General features: G+C 39.3%; 1 protein-coding gene across 3 annotated transcripts in view; it reads left to right on the top strand.

Annotated features, from left to right (window-relative positions):
* PCSK2 (proprotein convertase subtilisin/kexin type 2) overlaps positions 1 to 16,088 on the top strand; it is a 256,935-nt gene that overhangs the window by 181,299 nt on the left and 59,548 nt on the right. For all 3 annotated transcript variants that reach the window (XM_023217814.2, XM_023217815.3, XM_023217813.3), the window contains one exon: positions 727 to 803. In XM_023217814.2, coding sequence (XP_023073582.1) covers positions 727 to 803 — 77 coding nt within the window. The remainder of the gene's footprint in view (positions 1 to 726; positions 804 to 16,088) is intronic.

Raw genomic sequence — 16,088 nt, 5'->3', positions numbered from 1 at the left:
AAACCCTGGATGCTCATTGTCCTGATCACCTGAATGTCCTAGGCCAGCTGGTTCTCAGAGTCACATCTTCACCAACCTCAACCTCCCACAGAATGATTATTACAACTACTGGTGATTTTGTCATCTAAACAATCAAAACAAAAATTAATGGAATTAGTGGAGTTGCTCAAAAAGGAAGATGTTGGATGACAAAGAATAGTACACTTTTGACCATATGCTGTAGGGCATAAGAGTTCATACAGATACTTATTGAAGTTTGTAATAGTATATTTCTTTGTTCAATCATTCGATTGATGTCTGTCCCCACAACTAGGCTATAAGTTACATAAGGGCAGGGATGCCACCATTGTATTCCCATATTTAGCAAAGTCTCTGACATATATTGGACTCTTCATGATATTTGTTGAGTGAATAAATGAGGTCAATTGTGGACAACGTCAGGGCCTCAGGCAGGGGTTTAACACCCATAAGGCGAAAGGAAACAGCCTATGTCAGTCTAAAGGAAGAAGCTGGATGTGAACCTTCCATGTAAAGCAAGGAAACTCTAAAGGCCATCTCACTCCAAGGACACGCTTTGGCTCCAACACAACTTTGTAAGGGTTGGTCCAGTGCAGCACACTAACCCAGCACTCCAGGGAAGACAAGAAACATTTCAAGTATCCCAGCACTTTCCCTTTACTGCGCCTCTGGCTGTACGGACCTAATGAGATGCCTTGTGTTTTTCAGAATGCCGAAGCAAGTTATGACTTCAGCAGCAACGACCCCTATCCTTACCCTCGGTACACAGATGACTGGTTTAACAGGTAAACCGGGACTTGGGAGGGCTCTTTGACTTTAGGCTTTGGAGTTTTGTTTTACCTTGTTTTGTTTCAGGCTTGACTACCACCAGCAAAATAATCCCCATGCTTTATTAAATTATATTGTGATTTTTATTCTTAGTGGCTACATTCTCTAAAGTGGAATTTTTAATATTACAATCTTCCTTTAGAATAATCTTTTGACTGTTTTGTTCTGCTGAACTTGAAATTATTTGCCACTTTAATCCATTAAAGAGAAAAGGAAATAGAAATAAGAAGTTCTTTCTCAACCCATTACAAGGTGATTTAAAACATGCTGATTTTGCTTTATATATTTTAGCTACTGTAGAAAAGTGTTTTGTTCCATGGGTCTGTGTCTATGTGTTTTTGAAAAGTATTCTGTTCGTTTTCTACTATAATCTCATGGAGTCCCTTTCAACAAAACACTAAGTGTGATTGGCAGAGGTTTGAAGTATTGCTTAGGATAAAGGTCCTATGATGTCAAACTACCCAAACAGTCTATCCAAGAGAATAATTTTCCTTCGGCCTGTTTTGCCACTAAACATGGAAATGTGGTCTCTTTTTTCTTCAGGTAAACATTTTGCTTAAATGGTTAATTACATATAAGAGACATGAAGAAATAAAGATATGCAGCTTGCTCAATCAATGAAAGAATACTCTAATTTTTAAACCTAGTGTTTCCCTGTTATTGATGTCCTTGGGTGAAGTTCATAAAAACATATGAACTTCAATTAGTTGTATAAAAATATATGATGTGCAGAGCACTTTACCCATTTTTTTTTTTATTTCTCATGGCACTCTAAGTAGTAGATAAAACAAATGTTGTCATTTTCAGTTTAGTGATAAGCAAACAGGCTCAGAAGGGTTGAAGGGTTTCCTTAGTCAAACAATTAAAATTCAAGTCAAAGCCAAGATTAGCCCCATGCTTCAAATTGTTTCCAAATCCACATTTGTACTATTCTTTGCTAAGTATCATTTGTATTATTTGATACAGGAAGCATGACCAGAGTATGTTCAGGGGTAGAGCCTCAGCAGACAGGAAGCTTAGATTCTGTCTCTAAAGTTAGCAAGTTGACCTGAGACCCCTCAGTCTCATCAGGAGTTGACACAGGGTACACAGGTTCTGGGTACAAATGCAGAAAAGAAGAAAAAAGAAAATAAAGTTTAATTTTGTAATATTTTGTAAAGATCATTGCTGATGTCAGATAGCACCATTCATTCTCTAACCATGTCACCTGCAACCTGAAAATGAAATGCAACGCTTGGAGGTGTGTGTTTGGAGTATGAGAATGTATAAAAAAGGTCTGAAAACTTTTGGCATGAAGTGTGTTTTACCTCTATTACTTCTAACCCTAGATCCTAGCATATCTTTAGCAAATAAACCATTTCAGACACAAGAATGTGAAGTTACCAAATGCATGCCATTAAACTGGGGTTTAGACAGAATTGGCAATGGCTATCCAGAACATGGTGCTGAGAAGAGCTATGAGAGGGTCTGGCTTCAGCAGGATTGATTACCAACTGTCCACATGAATATCAGAAAGTGCAGTGGCAACACATCCACTGGCTACTTGCTATCTTTCTGTAGCTAGTAGGTACTAAATTAGTCTTTGATGGGTTGATATAAGCAAAAAAAAAATAACCAATGGAGTGATTTTCTCCCAATCTCATTTTCTGAACCCAAACAAAATCTGCCCTAGCCAAATCTTCCTGGGCAAGGTGCCTTAAAAATACTCCTTAAAAAAAAAACTAAAAGTTTCCATTACAAGATGGCCAAATAGGAACAGCTCTGGTCTGCAGCTCCCAACGTGATCGACACAGAAGATAGGTAATTTCTGCATTTCCAACTGAGGTACCTGGTTCATCTCATTGGGACTGGTTGGACAGTGGGTGCAAGGGGTTAGGGAATTTCCCTTTCCTAGCCAAGGGAAGCAGTGACAGACTGTACCTGGAAAAATGGGACACTTCTGCCCAAATATTGTGCTTTTTCCACAGTCTCAGCAACCAGCAGACCAGGAGATTCTCTCCCATGTCTGGCTCAGCAGGTCCCATGCCCATGGAACCTTGCTCACTGCTAGCACAGCAGTCTGAGATTGACCTACAAGGCAGCAGCCTGGCGGAGGGAGGGGTGTCTGCCATTGCTGAGGCTTGAGTAGGTAAACAAAGCGACTGGGAAGCTCAAACTGGGTGGAGCCCACCACAGTTCAGCAAGGTCTACTGCCTCTATAGACTCCACCTATGTGGGAAGGGCATAGCTGAACAAAAGGCAGCAGAAGCTTCTGCAGACTTAAACGTCCCTGTCTGACATCTCTAAAGAGAGCAATGGTTCTCCCAGCATGGCATTTGAGCTCTGAGAATGGACAGACTGCCTCCTCAAGTGGGTCCCTGACCCCCATGTAGCCTAACTGGGAGAGATCTCCCAGGAGGCACCAACAGACAGCTCATACAGGCAGATGCCCCTCTAGGATGAAGCTTCAAGAGGAAGAATCAGGCAGCAATATTTGCTGTTCTGCAATATTTGCTGTTCTGCAGCCTCTGCTGGTGATACCCAGGCAAACAGGGTCTGGAGTGAACCTCCAGCAAACTCCAGCAGACCTGCAGCTGAGGGACCTGACTGTTAGAAGGAAAACTAAGAAATAGAAAGGAATAGCATCAACATCAACAAAAAGGACATCCACAACAAACCCCCATCTGTAGGTCACCAACATCAAAGACCAAAGGTAGATAAAACCACAAATATGGGTAGAAATCAGAGCAGAAAAGCTGAAAATTCTAAAAACCAGAGGGCCTCTTCTCCTCCAAAGGATTGCAGCTCCTCGACAGCAACAGAACAAAGCTGGATGGAAAATGACTTTGACAAGTTGACAGAAGTAAGCTTCAGAAGGTCAGTAAAAACAAACTTCTCCAAGATAAAGGAGCATATTCTAACCCATTGCAAGGAAGCTAAAAACCTTGAAGAAAGGTTAGACGAATGCCTAACTAGAATAAAGTGTAGAGAAGACCTTAAATGACCCGATGGAGCTGAAACCCACGGCACAAGAACTTCATGACGCATGCAAAAGCTTCAATAACCAATTCACTCAAGTGGAAGAAAGGGTATCAGTGATTGAAGATCAAATTAATGAAATAAAGTGGGAAGACAAGGTTAGAGAAAAAAGAGTAAAAAGAAATGAACAAACCCTCCAAGAAATATGGGACTATGTGAAAATATCAAATCTATGTTTGACTAGTGTACCTGAAAGTGACAGGGAGAATGGAACCAAGTTGGAAAACACTCTTTAGGATATTATCCAGGAGAAGTTCCCCAACCTAGCAAGATAGGCCAACATTCAGATTCAAGAAATACAGAGAATACCACAAAGATACTCCTCAAGAAGAGGATCCCCAAGACACATAATTGTCAGATTCACCAAGGTTGAAATGAAGGAAAAAATGTTAAGGGCAGCTAGAGAGAAAGGTCGGGTTACCCAAAAAGGGAAACCCATCAGACTAACAGCAGATCTCTCAGCAGAAACCCTGCAAGCCAGAAGAGAATGGGGGTCAATATTCAACATTCTTAAAGAAAAGAACTTTCAACTCAGAATTTCATATCCAGCCAAACTAAGCTTCATAAGTGAAGGAGAAATAAAATCCTTTACAGACAAGCAAATGCTGAGAGATTTTGTCACCACCAGGCCTGCCTTACAAGAGCTCCTGAAGGAAGCACTAAACATGGAAAGCAACAACCAGTACCAGCCACTGCAAAAACATGCCAAATTGTAAAGACCATTGATGCTATGAAGAAACTGCATCAACTAAGGAGCAAAATAACCAGCTAACATCATAATGACAGGATCAAATTCACATGTAACAATATTAACCTTAAATGTAAATGTGCTGAATGCCCCAATTAAAAGACACAGACAGGCAAATTGGATAAAGAGTCAAGACCCATCAGTGTGCCGTGTTCAGGAGACCCATCTCACGTGCAGAGACACACATAGGCTCGAAATAAAGGGACAGAGACAGATCTACCAAGCAAAAGAAAAGAAAAAAAAAAAAAAAGCAAGGGTTGCAATCCTAGTATCTGATAAAACAGACTTTAAACCAACAGGGATCAAAAGAGACAAAGAAGGCCATTACATAATGGCAAAGGGATCAATTCAACAAGAAGAGCTAACTATCCTAAATATATATGCACCCAATACAGGAGCACCCAGATTCATAAAGCAAGTCCTTAGAGACCTGCAAAGAGACTTAGACTCCCACACAACAATAATGGGAGATTTTAACACCCCACTGTCAATATTAGACAGAACAACAAGACAGAAGGTTAACAAGGATATTGAGGACTTGAACTCAGCTCTGGACCAAGCGGACCTAATAGACATCTACAGAACTCTCCACCCCAAATCAAGAGAATATACATTCTTCTCAGCATCACATCGCATTTATTCCAAAATTGACCACATAATTGGAAGTAAAGCACTCCTCAGCAAATGTAAAAAAACAGAAATCACAACAAACTATCTCTCAGACCACAGTGCAATCAAATTAGAACTCAGGATTAAGAAACTCACTCAAAACCACACAACTACATGGAAACTGAACAACCTGCTCCTGAATGACCACTGAGTACATAATGAAATGAAGGCAGAAATAGAGACATTCTTTGAAACCAATAAAAACAAAGACACAACATACCAGAATCTCTGGGACACATTTAAAACAGTGTGTAGAGGGAAATTTATAGCAATAAATGCCCACAAGAGAAAGCAGGAAATATCTAAAGTCGACACCCTAACATCACAATTAAAAGAACTAGAGAAGCAAGAGCAAACAAATTCAAAAGCTGACAGAAGGCAAGAAATAACAAAGATCAGAGCAGAACTGAAGGAGACAGAGACACAAAAAAACCCTTCAAAAAAATCAATGAATCCAGGAGCTGGTTTTTTGAAAGGATCAACAAAATTGATAGACCACAAGCAAGACTAATAAAGAAGAAAAGAGAGAAGAATCAAATAGACACACTAAAAAATGATAAAGGGGATATTACCACTGATCCCACAGAAATACAAACTACCATCAGAGAATACTATAAACACTCTACACAAATAAACTAGAAAATCTGGAAGAAATTGACAAATTCCTGAACACAAACACCCTCCCAAGACTAAACCAGGAAGAAGTTGAATCTCTGAATAGACCAATAACAGGCTCTGAAATTGAGGCAATAATTAATAGCATACCAACTTAAAAAAGGCCAGGACCAGACTGATTCACAGTCAAATTCTACCAGAGGTACAAAGAAGAGCTGGTACCATTCCTTCTGAAACTAAACAGAAAAAGGGGGACTCTTCCCTCTTTTTATGAGGCCAGCATCATCCTGATTCCAAAGCCTGGCAGAGACACAACAAAAAAAAAGAGAATTTTAGACCAATATGTCTGATGAACATCGATGTGAAAATCCTCAATAAAATACTGGCAAACCGAATCCAGCAGCACATCAAAAAGCTTATCCACCATGACCAAGTCGGCTTCATCCCTGGAATGCAAGGCTGGTTCAACATATGCAAATCAATAAATGTAATCCATCACATAAACAGAACCAACGACAAAAACCACATGATTATCTCAATAGATGCAGAAAAGGCCTTCAACAAAATTCAACAGCCTGTCATGCTAAAAACTCTCAATAAACTAGGTATTGATGGAACGTATCTCAAAATAATAAGAGCTATTTATGACAAACCCACAGACAATATCATACTAAATGGGCAAAAACTGGAAGCATTCCCTTTGAAAACTGGCCCAAGACAAGAACGCCCTCTGTCACCACTCCTATTCAACATAGTGTTGGAGGTTCTGCCCAGGGCAATAAGGAAAGAGAAAGAAACAAAGGGTATTCAGAGAGGAAAAGAGAAAGTCAAATTGTCCCTATTTGCAGATGACATGATTGTATATTTAGAAAACTGCATCATCTCAACCCAAAATCTCTTTTAGCTGATATGCAACTTCAGCAAAGTCACAGGGTACAAAAATCAATGTGCAAAAATCACAAGCATTTTTATACACCAGTAACAGACAAATAGAGAGCCAAATCATGAGTGAACATTCATTCACAATTGCTACAAAGAGAATAAAAAACCTAGGAATCCAACTTACAAGGGATGTGAAGGACCTCTTCAAGGAGAACAACAAACTGCTGCTCAACAAAAGAGGACACAAACAAAAGGAATAACACTCCATGCTCATGGATAGGAAGAATAAATATCATGGAAATGGCCATACTGCCCAAGGTAATTTATAGATTCAATGCCATTCCCATCAAGCTACCAACGACTTTCTTCACAGAATTGGAAAAAACTACTTTAAAGTTCATATGGAACTGAAAAAGAGCCCACATTGCCAAGACAATCATAAGCAAAAGGAATAAAGCTGGAGGCATCATGCTACCTGACTTCAAACTATACTACAAGGCTACAGTAACCGAAACAGCATGGTACTGGTACTAAAACAGATATACAGAACAGAACAGAGGCCTCAGAAATAACACCACACATATACAACCACCAGATATTTGAGAAACCAGACAAAAACAAGAAATGGGGAAAGGATTCCCTATTTAATAAATGGTGCTGGGAAAACTGGCTAGCCATATATAGAAAGCTGAAACTGGATTCCTTCCTTATATCTTTTTTTTTAATATATATACTTTAAGTTCTAGGGTACATGTGCACAACGTGCAGGTTTGTTACATATGTATACATGTGCCATGTTGGTGTGCTGCACCCATCAACTCGTCAGCACCCACCAACTCGTCATTTACATCAGGTATAACTCCCAATGCTATCCCTCCCCCCTACCCCTCCCCACAATCGGCCCCAGTGTGTGATGTTCCCCTTCCCGTGTCCAAGTGATCTCATTGTTCAATTCCCACCTATGAGTGAGAACATGTGGTGTTTGGTGTTCTGTTCTTGGGATAGTTTGCTAAGAATGATGGTTTCCAGCTGCATCCATGTCCCTACAAAGGACATGAACTCATCCTTTTTTATGGCTGCATAGTATTCCATGGTGTATATGTGCCACATTTTCTTAATCCAGTCTATCACTGATGGACATTTGGGTTGATTCCAAGTCCTTGCTATTGTGAATAGTGCTGCAATAAACATATGTGTGCATGTGTCTTTATAGCAGCATGATTTATAATCCTTTGGGTACATACCCAGTAATGGGATGGCTGGGTCTTATGGTATTTCTAGTTCTAGATCCTTGAGGAATCGTCGTACTGTTTTCCACAATAGTCGAACTAGTTTACAATCCCATCAACAGTGTAAAAGTGTTCCTATTTCTCCACATCCTCTCCAGCACCTGTTGTTTCCTGACTTTTTAATGATTGCCATTCTAACTGGTGTGAGATGGTATCTCATTGTGGTTTTGATTTGCATTTCTCTGATGGCCAGTGAAGATGAGCATTTTTTCATGTGTCTGTTGGCTGTGTGAATGTCTTCTTTTGAGAAATGTCTGTTCATATCCTTGGCCCACTTTTTGATGGGATTGTTTGTTTTTTTTTTCTTGTAAATGTATTTGAGTTCTTTGTAGGTTCTGGATATTAGCCCTTTGTCAGATGAGTAAATTGCAAAAATTTTCTCCCATTCTGTAGTTTGCCTGTTCATTCTGATGGTAGTTTCTTTTGCTGTGCACAAAAATTAATTCAAGATAGATTAAAGACTTAAATGTTAGACCTAAAACTATAAAAGCCCTAGAAGAAAACCTAGGCAATACCACTCAGGACATAGGCATGGGCAAGGACTTCATGACTAAAACACTAAAAGCAATGGCAACAAAAGCCAAAATAGACAAACGGGATCTAATTAAACTAAAGAGCTTTTCACAGCAAAATAAACTACCATCAGAGTGAACAGGCAACCTACAGAATGGGAGAAAATTTTTGCAATCTAACCATCTGACAAAGGGCTGATATCCAGAATCTACAAAGAACTTAAACACTTTACAAGAAAAAAAAAAAAAAACCATCAAAAAGTGGGCAAAGGATATGAACAGACACTCCTCAAAAGAAGACATTTATGCAGCCAACAGACACATGAAAAAGTGCTCATCATCATCGGTCATTAGAGAAATGCAAATCAAAACCACACTGAGATACCATCTCATGCCAGTTAGAATGGTGATAATTAAAAAGTCAGGAAACAACAGATGCTGGAGAGAATGTGGAGAAATAGGAACACTTTTGCACTGTTGGTAGGACTTAAACTAGTTCAACCATTGTGGAAGATAGTGTGGCAATTCCTCAAGGATCTAGAACTAGAAATACTATTTGACCCAGTGATCCCATTACTGGGTATATACTCAAAGGATTATAAATCATGCTACTATAAAGACACATGCACACGTATGTTTATTGTGGCACTATTCACAATAGCAAAGACTTGGAACCAACCCAAATGTCCATCAGTGATAGACTGGATTAAGAAAATGTGGCACATATACATCATATAATACTATGCAGCCATAGAAAGGATGAGTTCATGTCCTTTGCAGGGACATGGACAAAGCTGGAAACCATCATTCTCAGCACACCATCATCACAAGGACAGAAAACCAAACACCATATGTTCTCACTCATAGGTGGGAATTGAACAATGAGAACACTTGGACACAAGATGGGGAACGTCACACACCAGGGCCTGTTGGGGCTGGGGGGCTGGGGGAGGGATAGCTTTAGGAGAAATACCTGAAGTAAATGGCAAGTTGATGGTTGCAGCAAACCAACATGGCACATATATACCTATGTAACAAACCTGCATGTTGTGCACATGTACCCTAGAACTTAAAGTATAATAATAATTTTAAAGAGAAAATTTTAAAAACTAAGAACACTAAGGAAATGTCTTCTCTCTTAAATATTTCATTTGTAAACTTGTTCTCAAAAGTATAATTTTAAACCAGCTAAAAACCTCCAATTAGAACTAATTAGTGCTTAGGGCAATAAAACTCATCATTGTCAGTGGTAAGAATTCCCAAGTGTCCAATTACCAGCAACACAGTCATAGTGACTCAGGCGAGCATGATCCCCATGCCTTAGGGAGCCAATGACTAAGACAGAGAGTGTCCACTTTGACCAGTAAATGGGTGCTTTTCAATTATCAAGTCATTTTCAAAGATTCTCACCCACTATGGCTTGTTATTACAAAGACTAGATGATGCCAGCACTCAAATCACAACTGCTTTCAATACATAACTACCATTGTAGATGATTATGGGAGGCTGATGGGGTGAAGCGCAAGTCCACAGCACCAGGAGAATCCTTAGTTCAAAACATCACCATCGTCCTGGAGATGATTCCTGCTTGACTGAAGGAGAATTTGAATGAGGCGTCCGTTGCATGAGTGTAGGATATGTTTATTTAAAAACCCCTCTGGGATGAAATGATATTATGCCTGATGTTTTCTTCAGTATTACTTATGGCTTGAGGCAGGAGGGAAGAGAATGATTGGAGTATAGAGGCAATAAAATTGGTTATGAGTTAATCATCGTTAAAGCTCTGTGATGAGTACATGGGATTTTACTCTATTTTTGTATATCGTTGATTTTTTTCTAATAACAAGAAGTAAATTTAACAAGCATAGGGCATAAAAAAGAGGTAATAACAGAACTAGGACTTCAGTTTGGTATCAGGAAACTGTTTTGGTGTGCAAGCTTCCAAGGAGCTTGCAGTGTCATATGATTAGGCAACAGATACCCAAGTTACTACAATGCAAAAATGTAGCCCAGACTAAAATAACACAAGGAGATCTAACGCAAGTTGAACAGTTACTGTATTTAAGGCACTGTTCTGTGTTTTGCATGTATTCATTCAACTAATTATCATAAGAACCCTCTGAAATAGGTATTATGATTTTCACCATTTTGGAAACTGAGGCACAGAGAGGTTAGGTTACTTGTGCAAGGTTACAGGGCTACTAAGAAGTGGAGGCGGGATTTGATGCCAGTGGGTCACCGGTCTAGAATTTTATCTAAGGCAATGGGTAGAGTTGGGAGTAGGGACCAAATGTATCCCAGGGCAAGGATACAATCTGGACAAAGATAGGCTGGCGGGGAGGTGCAGGATATGTTCAGGAGGTAGTCTGGATAACTGCTGTGGGATTTGGAGGCTGGTGCAGAAGGCAGCATTCTAAGAAGGATCCACAAGTAAGGTGGAACCTAAAAGGGTTAGAAAAGTTGCTAGGATGGTTGGGTCAGAACTGGGCCAGGGGCATAGATGAGGCTCATTCTCTCATTACACTCAAGATATGCTTCTACTCTCAGAAGCCCCAATGGCCTGGAGCCTGGCACTTGTTCTTGGCTGGCACAGGACCCAGCATGAGCCTCCTACCAGCTGTGCAGACACCAAGGCATACCACAGGTTCTTCAGGTGTTTTCTGGGCATGGGCACCAAATCCAATGCCCCACCTCTGTTCAACAGACTTGGGGCTCTTGAGAAATGCTGGCGTCAGCATGCCCTGAAACCCCAATATAGGGCTGACATGCTGACCAGCGACAGGCCTGTTGCTATGAACTATTCCAGCACACTGACTGCCACAAAGGCTAGTTACAACGCAGGAGCAATTGTTCACAGGAAAAGGCAGTGGCTCTCCAGCACGAGATTCTCACTGCTGTGAAAGTAGAAAATAAAATGCACTATAGAGGACACCCAAACAAAGAAGTAAAATGTGCCCCTTGGTTGGGAGACTGAGTTCAATAGCAACAAATCTCTCCTAGGTTTTCCTGACACTTTAAACCATCATCTCATACCCTCTGCACTTACTCGTTGTTTTCCTTTATTAAACTCCAAGCCAAGGGTGCTTTAGGAAAACAAACTTCATACATATGCAGAACTGCTTTTAGGGAATGTGTATATTGGAATAGCTTGCCTTGTGCTTGATTTGCTTTTGTTGGATTATTCCTGTTTAAGCAGAGCAAGAGTATTTATTCTACTGTGAACCATTTAATAATTACATGCAGTATCTGAGCTCCAGGGATGAACTTGAAACACAGTTAAGAAATTTTCAAAAAGAGTGTAATTTTCTCTTAGCTTGCAATGAGCAAAACATATTTGACCAAACAAAATAATAATAATAATAGTAACTCAAATTGCAAAAAGGTAGAAAATACACATTTAATGGGCATCAGTAATGTTCAGAAGAGATGTAATTGGTTTGCTCAGAGGTATCAGGATTTAGTACCACATTTTTTTCATTGCTGGCACTCAAAAAATATTGACTGGCTGGTTGATGGATGAGTGGCATACCTTTTCAACCATGGCAAGATGTTGAGTGGCCTTGACATCTGTCCATTTTCAAGCTGCCTGCTGCTCTCAAGGTCTGCAGCCCATGTTTTGTCAATAATCTTGCAGGCCTGCTCAGTTTTAGGTCAATGTTTGGTGATGCATTGCAGATCTGTATTCCATTACTGTGCTGTTGTCCATAAAAATCCCTCTTGCATAGCATTTCTTTGACAGGCATTCACCACTGAAATGTCATCCCTGCCATTGATGATATTTATGAAGCGTCAGGGGATGCAGCATACTCTATCTATTAAGCCCTAAACAGTGAGAGATTCTGGGTTAGATGCAATTCTTGGCTGCAAAAGTTTACTATAAATTCAGGAACAGAGAAGACATTTATTACTCAAGCAAACAAAATGGAGGGAAGGAAGATGGATAAACGAAGGCTGAAGAACATTTATCTCTTTGTGAGCTAATGTGATTGATAGCATTAGTTAAACCTTCAAATAAGAAAGGATTTCTGGGATTAACTTTTATTTTCTTATTAAAAGTCATATTTCATTCTGAAGAACCCTAAGCAACAGGCCACAAAAAAAAATGTGTGAGAAAAATGGCCCTCTCTGGTTGGCTATTTTCACAGTGATGTAAGCTGCTACCTTACCCTGGTGATACTTAATGGTTTCCCTTATGTCTTTATGAACTAATTCTGAAACTCCTCCTGGATAATGAAATGCAAACTGTTTCAAAGACATAGTCTAACTACTTTTCATGTGAGCTTTACGACTACCTCGTTAGTCAATATTAGCTCAAAGGTTACTGCTTGCAACAAACCCTTTCTACATCCAAACCAGAGCACAGTGAAATCCAACAGAGTTTAATATTTTTTAATTTCTAGTCCCCTACCTGGATTAGAAAAGTATTTATTATTTGAATTTTTCCTTCAGCTAAAAGGAGTAGATGTAATATAGACTTAGGGGTTATGGAGAAAACTATAAAGGTTGTAAAAGAAAGACTTATATTTGGGTATAATTAGTTCCACTTTGTAAGCTAATGTATACATGCCATATAGAGATTTTATGGTCCTCAGGTGGCAATAACTCTTTCTTAAGAGAGAAAAAGACAGCACCTTATGTAGACAAATGTAATATCATGTTAATCGCTTGGTATGGAATGAGTGATTCCTGAGTCAGTTCCCTTATCTATAAACTGGGACTAAAGCTCCCACCTTGAAGGCTTGTACTGGGGATTCGAGACAGGTATAGAGTCCTTGGTGCAGAGCATGGCACGTGGTAAGCACTGTGGGCAGCCAATAGAGTTGTGAAATTCAGCAAAGAGATTTCTACAGGACTTAAGTCAAAGATTATTCAACGACAAAGAAAAGTAGGAGAATTTATGCTACAGGAGTAAATGGATGGCTCAGCCAATCACCCACCTTTCTCAGACATCTGCTCTCTCATTTAAGCTTTGACAGAAAGTGGATAACAGTCAGCTCAAGGTTAAACTTTCTGTCAAGACTCTAGTGCCTGTGTTTCTACATTGCTGATTGAAAAAAGAGTTATAGCTAAAGATACCTTGTATGCATGAGACAAAGTTGATCTATTAGGAAAACTGAAATGTCTAGCCTCTGGCCTCAGAAAGATCAGGAGTCTGCTCACTTCTCCAGAAAGCAATGGGTGCTTGCCAGCAGACTCAGGGACTTCCCCAGAGGCGGCGCTGCTCATTCTCACCTATCGCCTATTCTAACCTATTCTGCCTGACCTATTCATTTCTCATCTATTCTATCAAGTAGACTCTTGAAACCCCAAAATCTTACCCTGTAGAGCTCATTGGACATTAGCCAGCAAATGCAGTAAATGCCAAACTAGCCAGGAAGTCTCTGCATTTCAGTTCTAATATGTCTAACACTGGAGCTTCTTTCTCCAAAGTCAAGGAGGAAAAGACTGCAGCTGGCCACCATGGGTCTTCTGTTGTCTAAGAATCTGTAGATGTAGAGAGACTGGAGACCAGAAGACAAAGATAGCCTCATGTGCACGAACTTGGCCAAGCTGCCCACTGGCTTGCTGACTGATCTGTCTTATCTCCTTATCTCTGTGAATGCAGATCCCTGAAACACTGTTGTAGAAACTGGCTGTCAGAAACAGAACTAAAGAATCAATTGAAACAACCATAGGACCAGTAGCCAGGAAAGTAGCCAGGAAAGGAAGAGAGGTTAAAAAAAAAAAAAAAAAGAGGAAAAAATATCTCCACATCAAAATTATCCTAAAATCCAATATTCCAAAATATCTGAAAAAAATACACCTGAAAAACTAAAACTCAGGATATTAATTTGTACCACGTGAAACTGGTTCTATGAAGCAGTCTTGAAAAAGACTTTATAATAAGTTATTTTTAGTTTGCTCAGAGTGATAAATGCATGGATAACATCTATTTTAAAGAAAACTAAATGATGGGGGAAACATAGGTGAAAACAAAGGCATGAACATGAAAAGAACAAATTGCAGCTGAAAAATACAGCCTGTGGAATAAAATCTCAATAAATGGGATAAAATCTAGCCTGGATGCACTTGAGGAGATAATTATTGAATTGAAGATAACAACCTGTTTATCAAAAACCTACAGCAAACATTATTCTTCATGGTGAAGCTTTGATAGCATTCTCTAAGTCTGGGACAAGATGTGGGTTCTCCCTATCATCTCTTTAATTCAACACTACGCTACATTTCATAGCCAATCAAATAGTTATAAATCTAAGAAAAGGTGTGAGATCATTAAGAAGAAAATTATAAAATTTGCAAAAGACATAAAGGTGTCCTAAATTAATAGAGTGACATACTAAGTTCACAGATAAGAAGATGGAACAATATAAAGATATCATATCACACTAATATATTAATTAATTGCAATTTCAATTAAAGTTTCAATAGATTATTCAGTGGAACTAGACAAAACTGTTTTAAAATTGATATGGAAAAACAAGTGGCCAAAATAGAAGAAGACAAATAAGGAGGAGGAAAAAAGGAGAAAAAAGAGGAAGAGAATGAAGATAAAGAAGAAGAAGATGAAGTAGAAGTTCAACAACAACAGAACAGCAGCAAGACGGGAAGCTTTGCCGACCGGATACCAAAACATTACACATTGGTAATAATATGAGATTGTAGGGTTAGCATAGAGAGAGACAAAAAGGTCAAGAAAGAGAATAGAGAGTGCAAAAACAGATGCCACATAAAAGGAACCCTAATATATGATTAAGATAGCAATAAAAATGATAAAGATGGAGTGAAGGTATTCGATAAATGGGATAACTATGTACGTGGGGAGAAACAGGCACTCACTCCACATACTGAGCATAAATAAATTCCAGGAGAATTAAAGACCTAAATGGATATAAATCTTTTAGGAAAAAAATAAAAACACCTTTATGATCATGACATGGGGATGGATTTCTTTCTTTTTTTCCCCAATTGATTTGGAAGTTTATTTTGCCAAGGTTAAGGGTCATGACCCACGACACAGCCTCAGGAGGTCCCGAGAACAGGTGCCCAAGGTGGTTGAGTTCGAGCTTGATTTTATATGTTTCAGGGAGACATAAGACATTAATCAGTACATGTGAAATAGACATTGGCTTGGTCTGGAAAGGCAGGACATCTTGAAGCAGGGGCTTCCAGGTTATAGGCAGATTCAAAGATTTTCTGATTGGCAATTGGTTGAAAGAGTTATTATCTAAAGACCTGGAATCAGTAGAAAGGTGTGTCTGGGTTAAGATAAGGGTTTGTGGAGACCGGGGTACCTTTTATGTAGATGAAATCTCCTAAGTGGCCACTCTTAGAGGCAATAGATGACAGATGTTTCCTGTTCAGACCTTTAAAAGGTGCTAGACTCTCAGCTAATCTCTTCAGGATTGGAAAAAGATCTGGAAAGGGCAGACGATTCCCTACAGAATGTAAATTAGGATGGATTTCTTAAGCCACTAAACCACATGGAAAAATTAATGATTGATAAAGCTG

Source organism: Piliocolobus tephrosceles, chromosome 20 (genome assembly GCF_002776525.5).
Source record: "Piliocolobus tephrosceles isolate RC106 chromosome 20, ASM277652v3, whole genome shotgun sequence".
NCBI classification, from domain to species: Eukaryota; Metazoa; Chordata; class Mammalia; order Primates; family Cercopithecidae; genus Piliocolobus; species Piliocolobus tephrosceles.
The sequence above is the reverse complement of the archived record's forward strand: the minus strand, read 5'-3'. Positions and strand labels throughout refer to the sequence as shown.